This window comes from Poecilia latipinna, unplaced genomic scaffold (assembly GCF_001443285.1).
Source record: "Poecilia latipinna isolate Pla-1442-1.1 unplaced genomic scaffold, P_latipinna-1.0 Scaffold1805, whole genome shotgun sequence".
Lineage (NCBI taxonomy): Eukaryota > Metazoa > Chordata > Actinopteri > Cyprinodontiformes > Poeciliidae > Poecilia > Poecilia latipinna.
The window spans coordinates 14,912-42,526 of NW_015114421.1; the positions used below are offsets into that span (position 1 = coordinate 14,912).

Sequence of the window (27,615 nt, forward strand, 5' to 3'; positions counted from 1 at the left end):
TTTAAACTGGAATAAAAATTCAGGCTACAATTTTCTGCTATGTTAACGGACAAAATACAAGCTAAGGTTTGCGGCTAATCTTTACTTTCAGAGGGTTTCTGCCTTAGAACTGCAGTTTTGATTCTGAGTATTCTTTGTTGAAATAACAAACCTCATTTAAGTATACTGCTCAAAAAAATAAAGGGAACATTTCACTTTAATTTTGTGTGTGGCTCCAAATCCAGGCCTCCATTGGTTAATAAATTTGATTTCCATTGATGATTTTTGTGTGATTTTGTTGTCAGCACATTCAACTTTGTACAGAACAAAGTATTCAATGAGAATATTTCATTCATTCAGATCTAGGATGTGTTATTTGAGTTTTCCCTTTATTTTTTTGAGCAGTATATATAGACATTATACTGAATGCTAAGTAATTTTCCAACATGTTTTAGATGAACACCAATGCACCACGCACCAACTTTATAATGAAAGACATCCCTGAATGTATTTCTTAGGACCCGGGTGAAGGCACTCTACCAGACAGCCGCAGCCTAACGGACTGATGAGCAAAGTGACGACGTGAGCACAGACACTTAAAACCACCCAGAATTTATTTCTCACTTAATTCCAGTGATGGAGACTTTTTTTTGTAGTGTAGATTAAGAGATCTTGAAACTTTCTGAAGGTCTTTTTGTTGGATGTTTTCACACATTTGGTCTGACTATGAATAAATGAATTTTATTGCGTCATTTAAAAAAAAAAGAAGGGAAATGGAAAGGTGGAGATAAAAGTAAGAGATGAAAACAATTAAATGCGTCACCCTTTAGCTGATCGTCGACTGTCTTAGAAGTATTACTGCCTTTTTAAGAGTTACCTTGTTGGGAGCTGAAAGAGATACTTTTTATTTGTTCAAATACTTTTTCAGTGGTATTTTTGTAAAAAAAAAAACAACAAAAAAAAACAGAAACCAGCAAAATACCTAAAGATTCAGTTTGTCCAATTTGATCAAATGTGTTGACAAAACCAGTTCTTAACTTTAACTTAGGAGTTTTTTGTTTGTTTGTTTTTTTAATATATCAATACCTGAAAGTGGATTAGAATTCAGTTTCAGGTTTTGAGCCGACAATGTGTAGAAAAGCAACTAAAGTAAAAAAAAAAAAAAAACTTTGTAAATGAAGGCATTCGGAAAAATGAATCAAATATTGATCAAGACCAGTGCAAAGATTACCAGAAAGTCTGTATCCTTGGATTAATATGTAGAGAAAAGAGGTTTGCCTCCAATCATTTAAACACCAGCCTGGTATGAGGAGAGCTTAAGTTTCATGATGACCGCTTGTGCTTTTCACAAATTTCAAAACAGCTACATTTGTCTGTCTTGTAAATTAGAGAAAAGCACAGGATCCTTTATTTAGACAGCTGATCACCAACGAGTTGGGGAGGGGCAGCACCAGGTTGATTCCTGTCACGCCATCATTTTCTCTGGGATCCCATCCAAAAGACATTAAACCACAGGATCAATGTGACAATTTTTTTTTTTACAGGTTTTACAATTTTTGAGCCTTTTTGAAACCTCTCTATAGTTTAAAAATGATAACTGCTACAAAACAAAACAAAAAAAATGCACTATATATTTTCAGCAAATTCCCAGTTCTTTTCTTCCTAAAGCAGTTTCGTTTCGAAACGTTTGCGAGGTCCAGGGTTCATAATCCTTCTGAGGCAGACGTCTCAAAGTAAGCCGTAAGACAAAAGCTGCTCTTCATTTCTCCTCAGAGCGTGGAACCGTCTGGCAAGCACAAAAACAGTTCGCTACTGAGATTTAGAGGCCGACTGTGCCGCAAGTCAACACATGGACACCAAGAACAAAGACCGTGACTCGGCTGAAACCTGGCCAACATCTCTCTCTCTCTCTCTCTGCTCATCTCAACGATGGCTTATTTTCCAGATGAAACAGAACTAAGGGAGTACATAAAATGGCAACTGCCACAAACTACCGAAAAGTCAGAATATAAAAGATTAACCACAGGAGTTTGGTGTTTATCATCAAACCTAAGTAAAAGCTTGATTCAGGTCAGTTCATAGTTTACTTCACAAATGGGGAACGATCCGAACTACATTTGGACTTCCTTGAGGAGAGAAAAGTGAAGACTTTGCGGCTGTCGAATCACTCTGAGCGAGGACGATGAAATCTCAGTGATGTGCAGTGAGCAATAAAATATCTCTATTTACATCTCATTTATAGATTTCTCATACAGTACAGGAAAGCCCTCATATGCAAGACAGGCTTCTTGTAGTTTGCCTATGTAACAAGATTAGCCTTAAACCTCTATATATACATGTAACATCCTCAAACAAGCTATTTTTTTCTCAAATGTCAAAATAGATTTTTAGATTCTATGAGCAGTTTAGAACAATTATTTCCCACACATGACAAACTTATTCCATCATGTTGTGGTTTAGACCAGTGTTTTCCCCCTCAAATATCTTAAATAGTTTCCATTAATACAGTCAAAGCTCTTTGAAGAAATCAGTGATGCTGCTTCAGTTCACAAGTAAATACTTTTTTTCTTCTTCTGTGACTTTAAGCTGAGCAATCCGCATGTTTTACTCGTCTCCGTTTTGTGGAAGATGTATGCAGTTCCTTAAAATCTTCACACGAGGGCGCCATACTTCACGTTTACCCTTTTCTACTCAAGTCCAGTTCTTTTTTTTTTTTTTGTTCGTTTTCTTTCTGGTACCACAATCCTCTTGCTTCATCAAAGTCACACAGCAGACAAGCTTGCAGCATTTCTGATCAAAAACTTATCAAAAAGAAGAAGGAGGCACACTGTAGCAGAGAAACATGCATCTGGTTGTTGCTATACTCAGGGATCTGCAGCCAGAAGTATCTACTCGTTAGCCTACTGTAAATATAGGGATCGGTTGCGTTTAGAAGGCATTTTAAAGACGAGTCGAGCCGATGAGTGTCGAGGTCCTATCTATATTCATAAAGCTCGTTTTTGCAGGAAGTGTGAGGGAGTCACCTTGTTGTTTGTAAAGACTGGAAGATGTTTCATCCCAGACTTTAGTAGGCACCTCTGACAAAGGAGGTGAGAGTTTGAAGCGCTTATGGTAATTTATTTTGCTACGCTGCTCAGCATATTAATAAAAGGTCTGAATAAGGGATTTGTTCAGCATGCATCTGAGGTCTCTACTCATTTGAGGTTTGTCTAATTTCTATACATAAGGTGCCTCTACTGGAGTACTCTGCTGCGAAACAATATGAATTTTGTGCTTAAATGAGTTGTTATTACAAGCCTTATATGTTTTCTGATGAGTTATCAAGGTGCACTTAAAAAAGGCACTTTAATTTTAAATAGCTCTGCAATGCCTCTTTGTCTTCATGAAACAGCTGGAGTTAATGACAAGTCTAGTATCTCTAAAAATGAGATGTAGCAGTGAACATGTTAAAGTCTCAACATAAATGTGTATCAGAACTTTAACCTTTTCTAACAGTGGGTCTAGTGTTTCAATAATTTAAGCATGCGGTTGGATCTGAGCTACTCTGATCTCTGCATAGTTCTATTTCTGTATCTTTGCACGCTAGCCGAGTAGCAAATGCCTCTGATTGGTGGCGGAAAGTTTTGATCGACTAAGCTGCGGTTGAGGCCATGGAAAGTCTGAGCTTTTCTTGGCTGAGCTGGACTGCACCTGAGATGAACGCGGTAGAGCTGATCGAACCGTAAGTCTCGACTGAAGATAGTTACAGAATGCAATGCTCGGATGTAGCAAGGTTGGCCATTTCCGGCTAGAGTGGTCTGTGGCTGGTTAGGCACATCCAAGGAGAGAGCTGTGGATCTGAACTCTGAACCAAGGAGGGTTCAAGGTGTAGCTGAAGTTGGGTAGTCGTCAGTAGACCTCTTGTCGGTCCATCAGCCTGCACCTTGTCGTCTCTAAGAGCGGTAGTCCTTCTTACTGTATGGTCTGTTGCCAAGGATGTGGTCAATGTCCGACACGATGTGAGAGGTCATCTTAGGGAGGACCTGGACAAAACAGAGAGTTTTTACACGAGGATAAAGCAGGAAATGAAGGGAGGCGAACAGAACCAAAGGTTATGTTTTGAGTATAGTGCAAAAGATGTGAAGATGAAAAAACGGCCATTTTCATCCATCTGGGTTTTTTTAAGTTCCCACATTTAAAGTCTGCCCACAGTCAAAATACTCACTATAAATAGGACTTAACCATTTGTATTTATACTTTTAAAAAAATGGCAATCAATACATAAATAAGGAAGACGAACTCTAGAATTGTGAGAAAAATATGAACTTTTGACATTGCAGATCTGTAGGAAACGTTTTGGTTTGATGTTTTACTGATCCTCTAAAACTAATCCTGAACATGGTTAACCAGTGATGAGACGTTCACAAACAATCTGATTCTTTTGAACGACTCTTTACCACGAACTATAGGACTCGATTCAGTTAGAGCCATTCTTTGATTTCTACATCTTTTGCTTGCTGCACTGCACACAATGCAGCAACTATTATTCTTTTTAATTTAAAATTATAATTATTTAAAAGACAAATAAATAAAGTAAAACAAATGGCTGGACATATAACATCATGGTGGCAGATGTACAGTGATACGCAGCTCGGTGCATGACACTGACAGTGTGTTGCCTTAATTGTTACATTTAATGATTCAGAAAAAGATTTTTGTTTCTGCCAAAGCAACTCAAGTCCACACACTCTACTGGTTGCTACCTTTTCCTTTTTTATTACAAATAACACTAAAATGTTACTAATGCGCACAACACTTGCAGAAAAGCTACATGGGATAAGGATAAAATGGGTTGTTCTTAGCAAAATGAACTTTTTAAAACATTTATCATTTGAACTGCTCTTTGAAGTGAACGAATCCTTAAGGTTTCCTGGAAAGGGCCACGAATTCCCATCCCTAATTCTAACTACCCACAGTAAAACCAGGGTTTTCAAAATCACAAGTGATGCATGAACGAAATAATTACCAAAAAAATAATTAATTAGTAATTAATTAGAACTGAACACGACATGGCATTATCCCCACATGCAACGACCCAGATGCATGTGAAACGAGGCGGGTGAAGACAGAAAAGTGGGTTTGCGTTTGTGTTTTGTACCTGGATGGCGCCGAGGTTCTCCGTAAGCTGCTCAGGGTTGGATGTTCCCAGAAGGACTGAGCTCACTCCTTCGTTTCTTAAACACCATGCTGGAGAAAATCACAATGAGTACCCCCTCCCCGGTGACTAAGCACTGAATATTATTAACAGGAGAAAGGTCAACATTCAGTCTGTCCTTCAAACGCATGCAGGATTCTCAATGGAGTTTAGTTTTGTTTTTAACTTTAGTGTTCTGTAATCATCCTGTCCAAAACAAGAATGAGTATGACATGTCTGCACTTTAGTGTAACAGGCAGTCAAGAAAAAAAAATAAAAGCACTTTGATGATGACTTTTGAAGGTTAACATTACTGTCAAGATGCAGAGTAAGATGCTCCTTCAGCAGAATGTGCCACTCAGCCTTACCCACAGCCAGCTGAGGCAGCGTGCAGCCCAGCTTCTCTGCAATGTGGTTTAGCTCCTTCAGCTTAGCTTGCTGCTTTCTTCCATCCTCGCTTACTATTTTCTCCTTCAGCCACTGATACGACTGGCAGGAGATGCGAGACAGACGGAATGAGCGATCAGAAGAACAAGAAGACATTTCAAGAGAAGAGAGTGAGAACAAAAGCAAGGCTTAAAAAAAAGGAGGAAAATTTTGCCTTTTCAGTCATAGAGCTGCACGCTTTAGGCATCACACAACAAAGGCTCTATTTAAATTCTTCGACCTGCTCTAGTAAATGTTGTGCAGGTGACCTTTGGGCATACTGACCTTCATTGAGGCCCTTGATGATTCCGGGATGCCGTTCTCATATTTTCCCGTAATGATGCCACACGCTAGCGGTGACCAAGTCATCGCTCCGACTCCTGTGACGACGGAATTCAAAACGGGAGTTAAAACATGGAGCTGGCGTCTCCAGCTGAGCTTCTGCCTCGCAGGGAACCGCTCCCCCGCTCGGGTCCTCTAGACTAGCGGCAGCAGCACATAACAAACAGCTGCTGGAATCTGCTGAGCTCGTTATACAAACTACTGCTCAGCTCAGCGCTCTGCAGTTGTAAACAGCATCATGGAGGAGCGCTGCTGTGATGGCATGATGATGGGGGAAAGAGTGAGAGCTTTTTAAAGAGACGGAGGCCAATTTCAAGATATTAACTGCAAAGTCAGGTTTTTCTTTCAAGTTGTTTTCGCCGTATGCAGCATTTTTATAAGAACTGAAGGCAACACGGTTACTTTGTTATGCTAGAAAATGGGATTATCTGCTCCTTTTAATGAAATCATCATTTTAAAACCATAATTTGTATTAGGCTAGATTATATTTTCCTGGTATTAAAATTTATCTGAGAGGGACGAAAAAGTAAAAAAAAAAAAAAAACATCTTCTTATCCCTTCAACTTTAGAAAAAAATGTAGATATTCATGTTTTAGGCAACATGTCAGAACATTACAGTAGATTTCCTAACCAGGTTGAGTTTGTGTTGAATCAGTACTTTTAGCCTGTCCTGCAAAAACGTCTACTGGACAAATTGGATTAAGGTTGAGGAAATGACTTGTCGGTGCTGGTGTACATGCAGTGAATGAAAAAGTGTCTTTTTTTTTTTTTTTTTTTTTTAATCAGCAGTCTGGTCAGCCTAGCAAAAAGACATTTACAATGCACATTAACATAAAGAATACTTGCCTATTTTGTGATAAAGTTCAGGGAGTTGCACCTCCACTTTCTCTCTCTGAAAGAGGTGATATTCTGCCTGTTCGCACACCGGAGGGATCAAATTAAACTGCCGTGCCACCGAATACGCCTCCTGGTAATTTACGAGAATAGGGAAAAAAAGGAAAATGGAATAGTTATTGTAATAATGTAGTCTAATTATAAAGTGATTTTCATACTATCTCATTCTCGTTCCGATATATATGTGCCTGCAGGAGCAAGGCCAAACTGGTAAAGCACAGCTCGGAGTCAGATAATCAATCTTCTGTACTGATTCCCTGAGACGCCACACTTAAAGCTTTTCATATACCTGGAAGTGTTTAATCATATCTATTCTTTCCTGTGTATTTTAAGAGCAAAATACCGAAGCAAGCACACAAACGCATGTTTTTTCTCCTTGTTTTTTTTTCTATAAAGTGTCACAACACAGCACAGCTGATCCCGATATAAACCCAATTCTAGTTATAACCCTGAAAACCTTGAAAAACGTCAAAATGTGTAGGTTTCAGTGAACTCCCAGTCTTCAGGCATCAGAAAGTTAGACAAGCGACTCCCTCTGCCCAAACGCTCACAATGAAACGGTTGATTATTTAAACCATCGTTTATTTGTTTGTCTCCTGCCCTCATCCAGCCCAACAATTACCAGCTACCCTCATGCGCTGCAGTCTGTGACATGTGGCTCCGGCCTGATCGTGTGGGCCAGAGCGCACATACAGCAAAGAGCTGCCTTGTCACGTACGCTTCAACGCCCCCTTTTAGCCCCCCTCGTTACCGAAGCTGTCTAAATAACAGAGCCGTCACTGGGGCTTGAACTATTCAAGGATATAAACGCCCTTTCAGCGAGATCACAGGGAGAGAAGATGGATGCAGATTGCAGCGTGTCTACAAAGGGCGTGAAGAGGAGGATTTAAGATGGGTGTTTTGTTCACCGCTGTTAGTTTGTGCTCCCAGTCTCAGATCTTCAGGAAAGCACAGGATTGTCTTAGCCCTAATTACAAGCCCATGTAGGCGCATCATGAGTTATGTGACCAGGGGTCACTGGTCGTTTTATTTCATTCAGCATCAAGCACTCTTACCCGGGTGTCTGAATCAAGAGTGACCAAGCTCTGACTTGTCTCTCACCACCTTTGTGTTTTGATTCAAAACTTCATTTTAGTGATCAGCATCAGTGATCGTTCCTCTTTCGGTTCTGTCAAAACTGCTCCTGACCCAGCTGGACCATAAACCTTGATGGCACCAGAACCACAACAGGCCCGGATTTAACATTGCTGCAGTATGTGAGAATATTTCTCTCCAGGTTGATCTTAGGCAGCCAGTTGTGAGCAACAATAACCGAAGGTTCAAATGTTTCTTTTTTGCTGCTGCATATAAACAATCTTCCATTGTTTCTTCAACCTGCAGGTTTCTTGCCCTTCTCCATCCCTGCCTGCTGTAAAATACTTGGATAGAAGCTACTTTTGCTGATCGAGAGGCCTGTTATTCCACTTCCTGCGGTCTTTACGAAGGCTACAATCTCATTAGTGCAACATTTTCTATTACCAAAGAATCCAGAAATGTCTCCATCAATCCAAAGCCAAGGAGATGTTCTAACAGCCAGTAGCTGTGAGGGTGCTTAGGCTACGAGGAAGGTCCTCCAAACTGTGCAGAAAGAGGGCAGCTTGAAATATTTAGGAGGACACGGTAAAAGAGCAGTGGGCCTGAGGATTCACGCCACGATGCCATTCTCACAAATTCAGACCTTAAGTTGTCCACCACTACGTGCCAGGGCTCTACGTCTTTATTTCCTGACATTTGGCTCTGATCCTCAAAGATCTGTTGGCGACCTTTTCCAGGTGAAAAACTGGCTCCTCAATTATTGATGTGACGGAATTAGGATTCCTCCTCTGGAGAAAATTATCTCGTCTGTTTTCCTCACTTTGCTCAGAAGTAAGAAATGTGTTCACGTAGGAGATCTTTGTGTTCAGGTCCAGATTCTTGGTCTGTTTGATTTTGTTTTTTAATGTGGTTGTTTAAATGCGAGTCAATTGCTCTAAAGTAACCTGCATGTGTGGGATAAGGCATAACGTCACATGCAGTTCATGATGTAGTTTAGTGAAGTACATGTCGTTGCTACATGTGTGTATCAGACTAGCAATAATGCTATGATAAAACTTATTTTACAGGAGACTGGATCAAACAACAGAAAGTGACATCTTGGTGTAAATGCCTTGTAAGTAGCCTTGTTCAGCATAGATTATGAATACAAAGCCATGCAGTTTTCACACAGAGCAGCAGTCACATTATGTATGTGCTGTGAACAGTTTGTCTGTTGTTCATTTTTTACTTCCTGCTGTCAAACTCTTCCTGAGCAGAATCGTGGGTCTGACGTGAAAGCAGCGTGATCGTTCAGAACGAGGTCGCCGTGGAAATGTTCTAAATTTTAGGACCACTGACGACAATTTGGCTTTTAGTCTTTTAAAACAAAAAAAAAAAAAAAAAAAAAAAAAATCAAAGTCCAGAGCTCAATAAACACAACAGAAGAGCGATCCAGAGCTTCGTATGTGGCACAAGCAGCCAGTCCAAGAGGCGCATGCTCAGCTGATGTTTGCCTACTGGAGCTCTTAAGTTAACCAAAAAATGTTTTTTAAATCCTTCGTATTGCAGCTGAAATTGTGTAAAACCACTGTAATCCTGATCAAGGACGCTGATTTTATATGAAATAAATAATACTTCTAGCGTCAAAGTACAGGCAGTGTTACATTTTAATAATACTTGGATGTGACTTTATAACAAGTTTAGACTGAAAATTTAGACTTAGCACTCAGGAGGACGGCGTGTACTGCTTTTACTTTCCTAAAATGTTCCACACTGCGTTGAATTACTTCACATGCTTTCCTCTTTTATTTTAGTTACTCCAAGAGAGTGTGCTAAAGACATTTAAGAAAAGCTGAGAGGAACTCACCATGATCTCCATGGCTGTCCACCGGGACGTTCCCCAATACATGGCCATGCCTTGGTTTATCACATAGGTCATCGCTCGAACAATTTCTGCAGAAAAAGCACATTTTAAATAATATCCACTGGGCAGACAGTGAGCAACTCGTTGATTTAATTCACTAAATGAGCAACATCTAAATGTTAAAAAATACGTAAACACTGTCGATCCTTTTCTGGGATTAAAAAGGCATTAAATAATCGCTTCCAATTAGTTTCGGGGAAAAGAAGTATTTTCTACTTCTATGACCGCTACAAGTTTGGTTTGTGTATTTTTCTTCCCCAAGAATACATAAAAGAGAAGAACATATTCTGGGGCTGAAACAATTAATCAAATGAGTTATGATTGATCAATTTCAACTAATCTGTAATTTCAGTATGCATGCTGTGAAACATGCCATTTGCTGAAAGAACACTAAGAGCAGATATTATGCCAAAACTGTACAAAGAATGTATACATTAAGATAAAAAAACATTCTTTGTAAATATATTTTACCCAGAACTGCTCTAGTTTTACCAAGTTAAAATTCTGTAAATGTAAAAAAGTAAAAAATCTCTTAAGCACCTTTGCTATGTAATCATTAATTAGTTGATTGAAAAACTAGTCAAAACCTTTGCTGTATTGATCCCAAGTCAAGCAGAAAGGTTCTGAACTTTTCACATGTTGATTGTTAGAATTAGTTTTTAGCTGCAAATGATCAAGCGTATAGTGGAGGAATGCTTTGTTAATGCATTTTTGGTAATGAGATATTTATTTTTTTTATTTAAAAAAGGAAAATCAACAATTTGCTTGTTTTCATTTCTCTTTGTACTTCTAATATTGCACAAAATAATCCTAAGAGATCAGTAGAAAAATCTGCAGAACGCGCTACTTGTTTTATCAGATTACTCAATCGTAAGAATAATCCACAGAATAATTGATTACTAAATTAATGGTTAGCTGCAGACCTGATATCTTCAGCGAACATTTGGTTAATCAGCGACAGCCGTCAGACACTGCGAGACCGAGCCAAACAGAGAAGAAGAAATGTTTTATTTGTGTAAATGTACACAAATAAAACATTTGTGTACATTTACACAATGTACACAAATGTGTACATTCCAGTCGTTTATTTCCAGAAATAAACGACTGGAAATCGTTTATTTCCAGTCTAGAATAAACGATTGAATATAGAATGACTGAGAAAAGATCAAATCAGTGTGAAAATACCATCCCTGGAGGACAGGAGTTCATATAATTAGTTCTATTTTCATAAAAAAAAAAAAAAAAAAAAAACCCCTACCTGTAAATTGGTTTGTCCCAAACTGTTAAAACTCGGGGATTTTCTAACAAGCTCACATACTCAAAGCCCCTGTAACCACGTTCAATCTGCTGCATTTTTAACGGAGCAATTAAAACTCAAACACTGCTGACCGGGCGAGCCCGGAGCAGTCAGGGCCAACAAAAACTCAAATTAGGACCGTCATTATGGTGATTCATCATCACAATACGCTCACTCCAGTTATAGCGCCATACGTCACTGTGGCGGGACTCTTATTTTTTCCACTTCGCACAAGTAGTTCTCGGCAAGGCAGCAGATAATGTGTAGTGGATGGAGCATAAAAGCAAAGTCCTACAGATCCAGCAGAACTTAAAGAAAAGCTTTTCTTTTTCCTTTTTCATTCAGCAAGAGATAATTAACAGCCTGTCGTTCTGAACTGCCTCCTGGCAAAGGAAATAACATGCTGCAATAAAACAACAAAATGTCAATTTCTTTGTTCCTGCTGTTTGTTTCCAACCCTCATCCTGCCCTCCTGACATTTTGTCTTTGTTTTCCCACCATGCTGGGTTCACATTTAAATGCAACCTGACACAGTTTCCGGACCATGTAGTGGGAGTGAGCACAAAGCGAGTCTGCGGAAAGCAGGACAACATTTCTGATGCTTGAAGGAGGAAGTGACCAGCGGGGATTCGTAGAGGGGGGGGGGGGAACGAGCAGGACAAAAGCAATCAATAAGAAGCCGCTGGGATGAGAAAAGAGAGAAGTCTTTATTGTTTGTTTTTTTTCTTCAGAACCACAGTTCACACCGCCAAACCAGAAAAGGAAACAAGGTTTCCACAATAAGATGCTCAGATCCAAACATCATATCAATTTCCAGCACATTTTCAAATAAACTGAAAACAATTAATTATATTTAAACTACCAAATAAGACTAAATATACTTTATCAGCTACATTTTAGACCTTTTAGAGGAACAAATAAGGAGTTAAGTTAAATTCATCAGCATCAGTAAAAGCCAGTCATTAAAGCTGCAGTCACTCTTGTTCTTATTTAGTGTGTGTTGTATTCTCTAAAAACCTATTTTATGTGGATCTAGCTGTGAAGAAATAAGCACATTTGGTGAAGCATTGAGCTGTGTCTCATATGTGGAGTATATGCGCAGCTTAGAATGTATTTCATGTATTTTGGGATAAAGGGTTAAAATGTACAGGGTGAATTTTTCTGTGATCTCACTGACTGACTTTTTACATTTTCAATAAACAAAGTTACTGTATGTATGCTCTATAAGCTCCTCTCTAATGGTCACATTTGTATTCCCAGAAAAAAAAAAAACAGAATTACAAAAATACAAAAACTCCTTCTAAGCTTTTAATTTGGAGGTTGGGGCTAAAAAAAAACATATCCACTCTACATAAAGACAAGACTTTAATCTATTTTTCCCCAGATAATTTCTCCAATCTGAAACAGGCTGCAGTTTCAGGACTTTAATTACCTTATTAAATTGTTTTGGTAAAGAAAAAAGACAACTTAAGAACAGTTCTTTGTCATTATGTTGCAGCTCCTTCCTTGCAGCTGCGCATCGGTTTGTATCAAGAAGATTGCAATTTGCAAGAGCTAAAATTTTAATAGGATGAGAAGCCAATCATGGTTCGCAGCAGAACAGCTGAGGTTCCACAGTGTTTCTTTGTGAAACAGACATTTTATGATTCCCCTGACAGATGAATATGGATAAGACGACTCACCCTCCATAGGAGTGTTGCTGTCTGGGCGGTTGGCAAAAACCACGTCTACGTACTCCATCTGCATCCTTTGTAGGGAACCTTTCAGACCTGAGAGACAAATAAAAAAATAAATAAAGCTAAATAGAAGATTTCAAAGTATGTTTAGAAGAGATTTTTGTTTTTGAGCTTATAATAAACTCAAGGTAACCAAAAATAAAAGTTTCACCTTCGATAATGTGTTTTCTCGACAATCCTCTTTCTGTCTCGGCTCTGATAAAACAAAACAAACCAAGACAAAAAGCTGAATCAGTCGTCAGATTTAACAGTAAGAAAAAACTAAAATCAAGAAACTTCCAGTGCACTGAGGGTTACAGCAAAAAAAGTAAATAAATAAATAAAATCCATCTGTCAATCATGTGGGTCACTCAGACATGTAGCAACTAAAATGAACATTTCAGGATGTTTTATGTGAAAGGATAAGTGTGAATTAACATCATAGGGGATTTCCAGCTCGGCAGGAGTAGACGGAGGTTTGAATCTTCCCTGCAGGAATGTAAAAAATGTTCTTCAACCTCCTGAGAATAGTTTTCTCCTTATCGCCAGACCCAGACGGCAGGGTCTTCCAAGCAGCCTGATATCCTCCGAGTGTTAGAAAACAGGTTTCTTTTTCATCTCTCTTCAAATTGTTAACAGAGGAAAAGCTACAGATTGCACAAAAAACTAAACTCGTCTCAGAAAATGACAGACATTACTCATTGATTAAAATAATAGGGTGTAATCCCCTTTTTAAATACACCATGTCTGATTCAAACATACAAAAAAAGAAATAGTTGAATTATTAAGTCTGTTGCTTGCCTAATGCAGTACAGTCTTTAATATGATGCAGCCGAGAATCAGCTGAGATTCTCGGGTTGCAAAGACTTTAAGTAAAAATACCAGTCTGAGCGTATTTAAAATTTAATTATAGAAAAAAAATATAGCACTGTATTGCATCATTGAGCTTAATGAAACAGTTATCACAGCTGCTGCAAAAATATAATTCTATTGAATTTTACTGTTATAATAATTTAATCACTTATCAAATTTACATTTTGATACATTTTCATAAGCAAGAAAGCAGAATGAGAAAAAATTATCCTCTCAGTATGTAATATTATAAGCTTTACTCATCATACTTTGTAGAAAGTAACCAACATCAAAGAGTTTGGAACTTGCTGGGTAATTTGTGAGGTTTTCTGTTCAATGGTTCATTTTAAGGCGTTAACATATTAAAAGTTTGACGTCTAAAGACAAATGAAACACAGGCTCTTTGAGAACATCCTCATTTTTTTTGCATCATGTGCATTTATGCTATTTTTAATCGTCTTTGGTGACAAAGACGACTTACTTCGGTAACAAATGCTTGATCACAAAAATTACAAAAAAAAAAGTATTTCACCAATGATTTATGTTAAAAAAAAATTCCAATCAGAATCAATCGGAGACATGTATCTGATGAGAAGTGAATTGTTTTACTTACTTTCCTCCCCAGTAAAGCTTAGTTGTGATCACCAAGCTGGACCGCCTGAAACGATGGAGGGAAAGAAACAGATAACAGGAGCGACATGACCTGGGGACACCAGAGTGGTTCGCTGTGCTCTCTACTTAGACAAAATGGACTCTGCTGCAGCCTCTCCACATTGCGTTAAGTGACTGAGAGGTTCCCTTGTCCAACGTTGTGAACACATCCTGCTGACCATTCATCAACGTGGGATTATTTGCTGTTCAGAACAAGACATCAGGGTCTCTATGGAAGCAGACCTGATCTGTTTGACGGGCGAAGTTGACCTGCTACTGCTCTTAAGAGACCATTTAAAACTATCAGTTTCTCTGAGTTTACTCTTTATAGGTATGTGTTTGACTACAATGAACATTGTTCTTTTAATATATGAACTACTGACAGCATGTCTCTGAAATTCCAAGCAAATAATTAGTATTTATTTGCAGAAAATGAGAAACGGTCAAAATAACAAAAAAAGCTTTCAGACCTCAAATAATGCAAAGGAAATAAGTTCATATTCATTTATAAACAACAATACTGATGTTTTAACTCAGGAAGAGTTTAGAAATCAATACTTGGTGGAAAAAATATGAGGTTTTCAATGGGGTTCAGTGAAGTGGTCTCTTTTTTTTTTCCAAAGCTGTATTTTATTTTATGATTAAATAATATAATTTTTCAAATTAAAGCAATAAATGTAGTTGAGGCACATTACTATTTAAATTATTCCTGTGTTAATTTCCAGCTTTCAAAATTAATCACACATTTAAATGAGTATTTCATAAGTTATTTATTATATTCATTGTAATTTGGCACTATTTACTCTCCATGCAAGCAGCTTTTGCTGCTGTATCTGCCAGAGTTGAATCCCAGGATAAGTCGAAGGTTTAGAGTAAATTTTGGCCTAAAAATTGATTCCATGATTTTTTTTAATTAACTCCATAAAAATATTATTTGTAATACGCTTCTGTGAAATCAGACATCAAATTGCATAATTTTCCATTAAAAGACCAAAAAAAAATTGGGGTGTTAAAAATAAATTTAAATAAACATTATCTTGAGTTTAATTGCATGCAGCATAGAAAATGAATATTTAGTGTTTTCTTTTTCTTCCCTTGTTGGAAAACAGTGAAAACCAGTTTCAATTTTCTATCTGTAAAACATTTTGGGTCAGAAAGTTTGTCCAGTTCATGAACAATGTCTTGTTGGATGTTTTGGACTATGTTGGAGTTTCAGTCGGTTGCTTTAGATTTATATTAAGTGTCTCTTTAGTATGCATGCTGAATCATTTTTATCATGATGTATTTTTTTTATATTGATTAAAATTTTCAAAGACACAGACTTCAGTATCACGGGACAAATGACTGCACATATTATAGCTCTGTGTTGTATTATTGACACAGACATAATGCAAACTGATAACAGCCTTACTCAGCTGCCATTTTTTTTTTCTGCACCACTAAATCTCCTCTCTGCACATTCATGAGGACACTCAGTCTGAAATGTCAGGTTCAGTGAGTCTTAACTGTAGCCGCATCAAAACGCCCACCGGTGTAACGCAGTCAGCCCAGTACATGACACCACAGCGAGCGGCATTATGACGGAGCCAAATCAGAACAAAGTGGCAGCGGCTAAATGTTCCCACGTTTACTGCAGCGTGTGTATGTTACACAGAAACACGCTTGTTTTCAGAATGCAACAATGGAAACGTTGAAACAATGTGGAAAATGTGACTCAGCTTATACATCCATGATTACCTGCTTTTGCATAATTTGAATAAAAATTTAATTATTCTAACTTGTCCCTTACAGAGTTTATCAATAATATTAAAAATAACCAGACATTCTTAAATAAATCCTTAAAATTAATATTTGAAATGGATAGAAAATGAAAATGCCTGCAGGCGAAAGCTCATACATTGAATATTTTATGTTGCAGTTCTGATAAGCGTGTGAATATATGGCAGATTTAAGATCTAGCTTTAAATTACAACACAAAAACATAGCAAGGATCACGTTTGCTGTACTCTGAACATTCATGTTTAACGCATAAAACCTCATGCATGTCGTCTTTCTACATACGTGTCTCTTTACACACTGAACTATTAACTCAATCCGATACATTAATGTCTTCATTACCTCCAGCATTTCTTCTTGATGATGTTTCCTAGAATGATTTCGGCCCTGCAAGGCAACACAAATGAGGCGGGGCTATTAAGCTGCATTTTAAAGTCAGAACTCTTTCTAGTACAACATCAACAATACGATTTCCTGCTGTTAAAGCGGACAGGGCAACAACGTTTACAGTGTTAATGATTTTATGGAAAACCCATGTTACTCCATGTTCAACGCGCTTCAAAATAATTCATCCCCCGTTAACATTTTCGCATCAGTTACTTGTATTTATTTGGAAGTGAATGTGAAAGACCAGTACATAATTGTAAAGTGAAACATTTCCATTCAAATGTTTTAACAGATTCTGAATTGGATTTAGTCCTGGACTCTAAATGGGTCATTGCATTGTGTACAGAGTCGTTGCCCTCCTGGAAAGTGAACTTCTGCCCCAGTTTTAGGCATTTTGCATCCTGTTCCCGATGAAGAAAGAATAGCATGATGCTGCCAACAAAGTGTTTTACTGGCTCCTCTGCAGGACTTCATACTGTAAAACATGACTTCTTACGTTAACATGAATTTTTCCATCCATGTCTAAATGTCCTAAAGTTTGTGTCTGGAATGTGACTGCATGAAAAAATGTTTAAAACATGCTATTAGAAACAAAGTGCGACTTTTGTTCCAGCTCGCCTGAACTGTGCACGCTGCAGTGTGAGCATAGTGGATGAGTATATTATCTCAAGTTATGGTCTTTTTCCATTTTTTGACCAAAAGTAATTTTATCAGTTTAAGCTTCAAAGCTAAACAGTGTCCTTACTTAAGCTATCAAAGTTAAAATGACTGTAAATAAACATTTCACAAGGAACAGAAAGCCACTTGCTAAAGTGTATTATGTATCACGTGAGTTCCCCCCCCCAGAAATCAGAAACTCTCTTATGTGTGCGTCTAAAACCTACAGCCAATTTCAAATTAAAATAAAAAAGATAACCTCCAATCCACAGTCCCACATCAGTAAGTAAAATATTTAACTGGCGTTTACTCGGCTTCATTCAAACTCTGAGGTTCACCCAACACCCACCTGCCGCCTGCGTAAACCTCAGCTGTGTCAAACAAGTTGACTCCGCTCTCATAGGCGATGGTCATTAGCTGCTCTGCAACCTGCCAAGATGTCAGATCGCGCAGAGGAGAGAAATGAGAATATGAAGTCAGTTTATGAACCAGTTTTAATATACTTCCACCTATTAATCTTTTGTTTAATCATTTAGATGTTTCTTAATAAAAAAAATTCTTCCAGAGAGAGAATTAAACATTGATAAAACCTTGAAAACTAGGACAACTAATAAAAGCCTGACACAGTAGATTTTATCTAAACATTGGTGGTGCATTTAAGCTGGGAGGCTTCTGCAGGGCATGAATACTCTTTAAAGTAACTAATTTATGCAACGTAGATCCTCAGCATAAATACAGAGTTTAGTAACAGAGCTTCGCCCTCCCAACAGCAGCTGGAAACGCACGAACGCACTTCAGGAAATAATGACTCCTCAAACAGAAATGCAACATGCTCTTATAATAAGGTTTTGCTGCTTGTTGCCCAACTTGTGAAGTTGCTGCAACTTAAATTTAATTGAGTTGCCAAAAGTGGGGGGAAAAAAATATCGGTCATGGAAAATAAAGAGGTGTCAACGCTATTAACAGGGTAATATAAGAAAACTAAGAACCAATTGTTTTAACAAGTTTTAGAAACAATGAATTCATGTAGTTGTTTTCTGTAGGAATTTTTCAGCTTTGCTATGGATTAATTTTGGTCAACTTTTTTTTTTCCCCCCAACATCAATTCAAATCTACAGATTTAGGAACTTTGCCAGAAGCTCATGTCTGGCTCTCAATCGCATTTGCTCGACATCACAACAGCAATGAAGGATCTACTAGGTGCTAAAGGTGCTTGACATTAACAGGTTGTGTAATTTTGTGTTGAATTGGGAGAAACTCCACTTTAATTTGTTTTGTTGAGCTGCTTTAATTATTCCTGTTTGATTTGTTTTTGGCTAACAGCAGCTAGCTTGCACATTAAAAAACTTAATTTGCAGTGGGGGTTTGAATCAGTAAGTAGTAAGGGTTACAACATTATACAAATCTATGACCAGCTTAATGATCCATAATTTAACTTCTTTTTTTGTTTTTTTTAAGTAACATTAAGTATGACCACTGCTTTCAAAGTCCATCCATATGCAGAAACTGCCTGAGTATCAATGGAAGTGTAGCACTTTCAGGGAAAGTTGAGAAAACCGTACACCGTACTCTGGGTACCAGAGAGCGATCGTTACTACAGGGAAGGAACAGCTCTTCTTTTCACAAAGGTCCAATGTTAGAAGGTAATTTAAAAGTTAGTGAGATGATGGAAGTTAAATGAAGCAAACAAAAAAAAAAAGAAGAGAAGTGCACAAGACGCAAAAAGGTATTAAAGGTGTCAACTTGATAAATGTGAAGACTTAATAAGAAACAAAGGCTGAGACAATGACTAGAATCACTCTCCAAAGGGCAACTTGTCCTTCATGTGACTAAAAGGCCAAACACTTTCGGAAACAGTAAAAAATATATGCCTGGAGAGCCAGAGGGTTTTTACTATAGCGTAGTACATTTACATTTTTGTACAAATTGATGCTCTCAGCTAAATGCATAAGCTGAAAAGCCATGCTTTTCCACTCTCATTGGTAAATAAGTGAGTCATTAAAGTTTCAGAGATATTATGTTGGTAACACCTCAGGCTTCTTGTTTTTCCTGGTCCACAAAGGTTTATGGAAAACAAAAGGTTGACAGACAGAGGGAGAACAATGAAAACCAAAGTTTTTTTCTTCTCTCTCAACCCCAGATTCAAGGCCGCCACAGCTTCCCACATCCTACCCACACAGCAGCGAGAGAGGACTTTATGACGGAGCTGCTTCCTCACCTCCAAACTCCAGGCTGCAGCAGAATCAGAGCTGCAGCACCAAGGCTTTCTAAAACTCACTATGCGATTTATAGATCTGGTTTTGACCTTTTTGAATGAGTAAGCAATGTATACTTGCTTACCCACACACTCTTGAACTTTCTGTCTGGAAACCAGGAATATTAAAATAGAACTATACTTAAAGACACACACACTCACACACACACAAAAAAAGACTTTAAAAACTATGAGTAAAGACTTTTAGGTGAAGTACTTTTTAAATATTAACTGCAAGTTATTTATTTATTTATAAGAGGTTTACACACCCTGCTAATGACATATAGTGTAATTTATGGGACGTGGCATTAATGATATTTAACTATGCAATGTGTGGGACTACCTGACCCGACCGAACGCCATGCAGTTCTTCTTTGGATTCATCAAGTCTTCCACAAACAATCACATCAATTCCTTTTTTAAATTTAGATTTTGTTGCTTTAGGTTGATCAGACGTAACACAGGGGCCACTTCTTCAACGCAATGAGAACTTTTTATTAACTTCCTTCCGAAGCTGAATGTTTTACAGACATTTATAACGGCAGATTAGTGACAGTTTCTCATCCCAATTCGGCAAACTTGGAACCCCAGTGAAGTAATTCTTAAAAAAAAGAGAGAGAGAGAGACTGGTGACATGAAAACGTTTCTGGTCAAGTCGCACAGAGGAAAAAGACCGATAGAGGTTGTCATTGTACTAAGGTTGTCAACAGTTCTGTAAAAACTCCTGTTTTTTGATCTAATATTTTTTTGATCTAGGATGAAGTGCGTTTTCAGCTCTGTCGAAACAGTTGTATTTTACAAAACTGCGATGGAAATACTTTTTTCCTCATGTGAATCTCACTAGTTTGTAGCTACACTGATCTCCTTGGACAAGAGTTCAGATTAACAAAGGTTAAGTGTGTCATTCAAAAAACATTTTGAATCCAGCTCTTCTGCAAAATTGCCAACTAAAGTTTTCCAAAAACGCTGCACGTGCAGCCACTCCTAACAATAAGGGGCTTGTTGCTGCAACGCCTCATTAAGACGCCAACATAAATGATGACCAATAGTGCCGTGGCTCTCATGTAAATATATCTCATCTCATTTCTTAATTATGATTTTAATTGCATTCCTTAATCGAAACACCACAATTGTAAAATTGTTTGCTCACATTTGTAATAGAAACGGAGCAAATGTTTACTTGTGTACAGATCTTCTGTCAGCTGCACTAAAAAGAAAATCTGGATATGCTTTTTTCTGATTTTTATTTTTATTTTTTTCCAGATGTGCACTGTAGTATTAAACCCGATTCGGTGTGCGTTAACAAGCTTTTCCCTCATAACTCTCTGCTGTTAGCGTCGCCTGAAGTCACTGAGAAATATGAGTGACACTGGCGTTGGCACCAGGGACATACAGAATAATGGAGTGAAAAAGGGTGCAGCATTTCAAGGGGTCATCATGTAACTAGACGGCACTCAGCCCTTAGGTAGGAAAAATGACTCGGTTACATAAGCATTTTCTTTCTCTGTCCTCTGGGATCAGCTCTGCTCTCTTTTCTGTCACTATGTGTACGAGGATCTGATGACCAGGGCCAGGAACCTGAACCCGACATCAAATAATATTAATGTAAATCAGCAAAGGGCGTGAAGGGGACCTGTGTTCACATATGTACATATATGATGTGTGTCCTTTGCCTCTAAAAGCAGAGTGGTGTTTTGAAAGTTTCCATGTTATGCAACGACCAAACTTTGACTTTGTACACATGCATTTCTCATTTAAAAATGAATTATCTTGATCTGAATGAATGATGGTCACGTCACCGATTTCTCTATATTCCTATAAGTTTATTTTTGAACTTCTGTCATTGTTCACAAATGTAGGAAGTGGCAATAAGACAGGAAATGTTTCGTCGGACTTAATTTCAGACGAATAAAAGGTTTTCTGAAGATTTTGTGATCGTGTTCAACGTGCGACGGCAGTCGGCTGTATTCTCCTCATGTGCGGTCCAACGAGAATCCTTTTCTTTAAAAGCGGCCAAACTCTTTCAGACCTTGGAAAACAAACTTGAACTTTCAGGCGACTCATCCAAAAGGTAAGCCATGAAATAAAAACCGATCCAAGCATCATCATACCCACAGTAAATGATGGTAGCAGAAGCATTATGCTGTGGGGTTGAACTGTTTATTTTCAAAGGTTGATGGATTTAGATAGGTAGTTTTGATTCCCACTTGTCTGAAACATGAAAAGAGATTTAATTTTTCATTGTCAAATTACTACTAAGTCCAAGGTTGTACTTAAAGTAGCAACAGAAAGGAGTTTGTGAATTTAAAGACGTGTAATACCCGCAGATTTAATGAGACGCTGGGATTTTTATTAGATTCAAGATTATTTCATCACTTTTTTAAATTAATGGCCTAAGTATCTTTTTTCCAAAAGTGATTTTATTTAGTCTAAATCACATTTTGGCCAAAAGAAAGAAAGAAAAAAAGAAAAGCGTATGCCATCAGTTTAGAAACTCGACAATTTGGAAGGTTTTTTTGTTTTGCTGAAATTTTAATTCTTTACTTTATTTATGTCGGATTGAAGGTGGAAACCCCTGAAGAAGAAATGCACACAAACGGAAATAAAACGTAGGAATGTTTTTCATACCTCGTCTGTTATCTGTCCTCCAAATGTCACCCATGTACCTGCAGGAAAGGGAAAAAACAGAGACTTCTCATCACTTGGGAATTTCATCACCGTTTCTCCACCGTCAGTCGTTTTGTCAGTGCTGCTCTGTGTTTGCCTCTGACATCCTGCAGTAAACACAACTAATCCCTGCATTGTCACACCAGCCAATGGAGGCTGTCAGGCTCCCGAGAGAAGAATGTGTCCTGTTCAGCGCCGCCTCTCAGGGCTGAGGGATCACCTTGTGCGAACGCCCGTTAGTCACTCTGTTTTTACGGGTGACTGTTTCTGTTTGCCGCTGTTGCGCATTTTTAGAGGACCTTGTCTCCCCTGTCCTTATGTCCATTTTCTGACTATGTGCCTATCTGTGTGTGAAGAGCGCACATCTGGACAAAAGGTCCCCGAGGGCCTTGCAGACAAAAGGGAAGAGCCAGACAAAAGGGTGATCCTCCACTTTCAGGGGGAGGCAGTAAATCCTCAGTGCGCAGCTCCTTGGTGAATACAAACCTGGGAGAAAATGGTTCCTATTCAGCTCATGTCAAAACAGGTTTGAAAACTGTCTCCAGGGGGAATCACAGAAATACACAAAGTGTTGGAAACTGCAAAAATATTTATGCTGCCTGCAGAGAAAATGTTTAATTTTATAAAGAAACTCATAAAATTGGACAATAATATATAATAGAGAATTGCTTATGGAACATTTATGGGTATTTTTTGGTTGAAAGGGAAATTATTATTTACAGATTTTGGCTTTCAATTATTCTTTTGAACAAATCTTTTACCGACACCTTCCCAGACATTTCAAGAACCTACATTATCAATGAATATTCAAACTCTTTTAAGTTAGTATTATTCTGCAGCTGTGATGATAAATTACTTACGCACCACGTTCTCCAAACATTTATTTTCCTAGTAGAGTCGGATATTGTCTCTGGGGAGAGAGAAATCTGTGTTTCCCTTGTGGACCCGTTACCTCTATAACATGATGTCAAAAAAAAGCCGAAGGTGACGGATGGGCGGACAGAAGGACAGATGATGGGAGATTATGATCATTTCAAAATACTGCCCAGCCCAATTGACCAAAAACAATTAAAAAAGTAAAATAAGCTAGATAAACTATTTCCTTTTTAGTGTCTGAATGGATTATTATGAAGATCATGAACTGTGACAGCATTTATGTTTGTAATCTCCTCCCAGACTCAGTTATTATTTAAGAAATGCTTTAAAATATTCAAGAGTTAAGATCTCTAAGTAACTTAGTGAGACCTAACGGTGTCAGGCACACAACTGGAATCTGTTAAAAATGTGTTTAATAAGCTACATTCAGCTCCTGCAGACAACATTACTGTGGCATTTAGGCTTTTGATCAAACTATAAGTGTCTCGTAAAACTTTCCCCCTTCATTTATTTACATTTTTATTCAGATTTTGTTATTTGGGCTTCAATAGCATTACAATAAATAATAATTTCATAACATTTCTTACAAATAAAAAAATCTGTGTTGCGTCTCAAGTGCATCAATCAGAGAAGCAGCTGCAGGAAACATGACGATGTAGATGCCAGGTCACATGTGGTACAAAGATCTTCTAAAAACCTGAGAAGGAAAATCTGTCCTGAACCGAAAAATATTACAACTGTGCAACTTTAACTACGTCTCATTTGCTTATGAAGCTGACATGTTTTCACTATTGTTGTTGAAGTGTCATTAGATTTAAAAGGTTCCACAAAACAAAACGGAAACAGAAAATAGCTATAATATATATTTAAAAAAAATTCTTCGAAGAATGCAACAATTTAGGTATTCACTGTTTTGGATTATGTCTCAAACAAATCAGCTCCTCCCTTGTTCTGCTTTCAGTCTCATCCTGCTGAATCCAAATGCTGAACTCGTTACACAAAGAGGCCGTTCTTCCTCTGACTTTACTGACCTCCACTTCTAAACTTTTAATACAACTATGGAATAAAAACAAAAATCCCATCTGCACATCCCACTACAGGAGAAGTAATGACATAGCGGCGCTCATTATTCTGTACAGATGGCACCCTAAAGACACACCGGCTCTGTTGCGCCGCAACGCATTACTACAATCTAATAAGGAACAGAAAGTTCTGATTTTTGACATGCATCACCAGCAGAATGGCAATCACAGCTCGCCAGAGGAGTGACGGGCTGAAGCAATGTCAGCGCCTGAAGGAAAAGTCTCTTCAGGACATTGTTAACGCCAGTAACCATGGCAGCTTTGGTTATCCTCAAATGCAGCTTGAAGCAGAGCCGTTACGGCGCGGCCTTACAAATGCTTCAGTGCAGCTTCGTAACACATGTTGCTACCTTGAACCACGTTGCATGCACAAGCTTTTTGCACATATGCGAGAGCTCAGTCGTCTCTCTAATCTGACGCCGGAGCGGGGGAAACGTAACCGCTGCTGACGGAGTCCGGTCGCAGCTCCGGGCTTTCCGTTTGAGACTCAGCGTGGGATGGCGAGCCTGCAGAGCTCTAATGTCAAGGCTGCTACTCCTCATGACCCAGCTCAGCCTTCTGTTTGACGGAAGCTAAAGCCCTGATTACATCAAGCTAAAGATGGAAACTGCTGAAGGTGTCATTTGATGCCGCTTTGGAGCTTTAGTTAAGGCAGTGACCCTTTAGCATCTCTAGCTGAAACTGTGACGAGTTCAACTCGACCGAGCTCTAATTAACTTCGAGTAAACAACTGGGGAAAATGGTAACTGTTATATTTATTGTTTAAAATCATGCCCTATGATAAACACGGCTTCTTATGAACAAATTATTCTACAAAAAGGCGCAATCCTGGCAAAAAGTGTCATCCTTTTAAGATCTTTTGACCCTAATTAATATGAGAAACTGTTGACTTTGCCCTTACATTTCCATCCTGTGACTTTTAGTTGTTTTTTTACGTTGTATAGAGCAAAATGAACATGTTGCATACTGACTATTTTTGTTGTTTTCGAAAGGTAGAAAAAAGGTTGAATGATATAACAGCAGAAATAAAAAAGGAAATCAATAAGGCTTGAAGAGCAGCGCAGACAGGACAAAGTGATGCAACTGAACTGAAAATAAGTGCATAAGTGAGGATACAAAAATGATCTTCAGGCTCAACTCACTGCTGCATGAGGATTTATCTTGCGCTACATTTTTATCCCTTGAGAACAAAAAGAACCTGGTCAAAGCTTTGTTCAAGTCTGGAGGATTTTTATGCACTTTTTCTAAATATATTCTAGTTTTATTTGTGTTTGTTGTCATCATTCGTCACCCGGGTGGCTCAAGTTTCTGCATGTCTGTCTGAGTTTGAGCTACTCGTGGTTCCTGGATGTCCTCAGTAACCTGTGTCTTGTCTACCACCTGTGACTAATCTCTCATCCACATCCACAGACACTTAATCACGTCTACCATTACAAATAGCCTCCATTAATTACCGCCACATCCTCTGCTCAGCACCAGCCTCTATATCAAGTTTCCTGCCCTTCTGGACTTTAGTCTTATCCTCCTGAACTTCCTGCTTCCTTTATCACCTTAAGTTTGTTTAATGAAGATTAAAAAAAAAAAAAAAAAAAACTATTCCTGTGTTGTCCAGTTATTATTGATGGTAAACATAAAGAAGGCTCAAAGGTAATTCAAAGGACCTGCAGCACAGGAAACTGATTTCTGTTTTAGGGGAGTAAAAAGAAACCAAAAACATTGAGTTCTGATACTTTAAAAGCCAAGTTTGTCATGTAGGTTCCCATAATTACCCTTGAAGAATCTGGAAATACTTTTGCCTCTCGATGTCGAACGTTGGTAGAGACATCTCCAAAATACTCATTCCTGTGATTGCAATGAAATAAGCTTTTACATAGTATTGACTTATGCTAGCGGAGTTCAAATGCACTCCCCACTCTGTTCAGATGTTTGACAGAAAGATAGTTTTAAAGCCAAGTGTCATTTTCTTTTCACGTCAGCCGCAGCTACTTTGATCTGCTTTGGTTCTTAAAACAATCGTCAAGAGGTCGGGCCGTTCTCCTAGAAATTTCTGTGACGCGAGTAGGCATGACTAAGCTTTGCTGTTCGCAACCAGGCTGTGTGGAAAAACTGACAGAGAAGAGTTGGGTGTAAACTGAAGCCTCACAAAGGGTTTACTTTGAACACGTATCAATCATCACGCGACATCTCATGTAAATTAGGTCGATAAAGGTTTGAAAAAGTTTTAAAGTTAATCCCTGCCGTTGCTTAATCACAGTTGAATGATTTGTGACATTTATTCATTATTTTGTTAGATTTATGAAAGAAAAAAAATCAGTTTTCAAGTACTTACTGCACAGAATGTACATTTTTGGTGTTCAACTGTTATAAACATAAAAAGCCAAAAATTACTTGTGATCAGTCATGCCGTCTCCTTTCTGCGGTCAGTTGTGGGATGCTAACAGCTGCTTGATTCTCCAAGGTCTGAATAAGGTTTCTTTTTCTTTTTGGTAAAGTATTTCAATAAAATTCTTTTAAACCAAAGAAATGACGGAAACTGTGTGTGGCTTTGAAAATAACCTAACCTTGGCACACGATCACCACCAGATGCATACAGATTCAGGATCTCTATGTTCCCATGATTAAAACCATTTTGTGCATGAAAGATTAAAAATAAATAAATAAATAAATAAAAAATCCAACAAATCATTTAATCATGTTAAATAATTTAAAAGATTTTAGTATGGCAATTCAACAGAATTTGAAGGATTTTCAGCTCTGAATCGCAATCCCAGTGCAGGTAGTGTAAATGCGTTAAGTGCTTTCGACAAAATCAAGGTTGTTACGCATCTTCCTCAGCATGTTGTCATCAGGATCCGATTCCGCTCATCTGAAATCAGGCGACGGCGGCGGTTCTCCAGAGTCCTGCTAACGACCTCATTATTTGACTCAGGTGTGCTGAAGCAGAGACACATCTAAAAGTTGCAGGACACTGGCCCTCCAGTCCTGGATTTGAAAACCCCTGCTGTAGCTGTCCAAAGGCAATTGTGTCCACTCAACCAGAGTTTGGCAGCTAAAACTTTGCATTTAGTTAGTCGGTCCCCTGGTGCTGCACTGTGACTGGTAATGTTCATTTGTGTTTTTAGCCACCGAGGAGAGGTGCGATTGAACGTGAGAGGATAACAAATCGCTCGATAGACCTCACTTCTGAGATGATGGTTGAGCCTGATAACATCTGATAACGGCAGAAAACGAGACGTTGTGAGGACGGTGGCCTATGCAGCATCTCTCTCCTTGAGAAGCACCACTGTGACATGCTCCGTCCAGCTGTCTTGCATACTGCAGGACTGCAGGAATTTCTTGGGGAACTTTCTAAGAATACATTATTAGTGCCGCATCAGTGCAGCAAGAATCCAGGGAAGAAGACCTGGACCTGAATAATGCGTTTTGAGTGTGTGAGACAATAAAAAAAAAAAAAAAGGCTGAGATGATACTGCTCATGAATTCTGCATGAGCGCTTTCTCATGTTAGCATCACCGACAACCTAAAATGTGCTTTCACATTAAAAACAAACTCTCTGCACAATCTCTCCATAATTCCAGCCAATTACTAAGTGTGTGTGTGTGTGTGTGTG

At 38.3% G+C, this 27,615-nt stretch overlaps 1 protein-coding gene across 4 annotated transcripts in view; it reads right to left on the bottom strand.

The window, feature by feature from the left end:
• Positions 1-2,939: 2,939 nt before the first annotated feature.
• The window catches only part of kcnab1a (potassium voltage-gated channel subfamily A regulatory beta subunit 1a), a 113,342-nt gene continuing 88,666 nt past the window's right edge, over positions 2,940-27,615 (bottom strand). For all 4 annotated transcript variants that reach the window (XM_015014317.1, XM_015014318.1, XM_015014319.1 and 1 more), the window contains exons 3-14: positions 22,009-22,046; positions 17,476-17,555; positions 16,425-16,469; positions 14,269-14,313; positions 12,976-13,019; positions 12,771-12,857; positions 9,735-9,820; positions 6,767-6,887; positions 5,864-5,958; positions 5,521-5,641; positions 5,117-5,205; positions 2,940-4,001 (exon numbers count right to left, since the gene is read on the bottom strand). In XM_015014317.1, the coding sequence (XP_014869803.1) occupies positions 3,912-4,001; positions 5,117-5,205; positions 5,521-5,641; positions 5,864-5,958; positions 6,767-6,887; positions 9,735-9,820; positions 12,771-12,857; positions 12,976-13,019; positions 14,269-14,313; positions 16,425-16,469; positions 17,476-17,555; positions 22,009-22,046 (941 nt within the window). In that variant the 3' untranslated portion in view covers positions 2,940-3,911. The remainder of the gene's footprint in view (positions 4,002-5,116; positions 5,206-5,520; positions 5,642-5,863; positions 5,959-6,766; positions 6,888-9,734; positions 9,821-12,770; positions 12,858-12,975; positions 13,020-14,268; positions 14,314-16,424; positions 16,470-17,475; positions 17,556-22,008; positions 22,047-27,615) is intronic.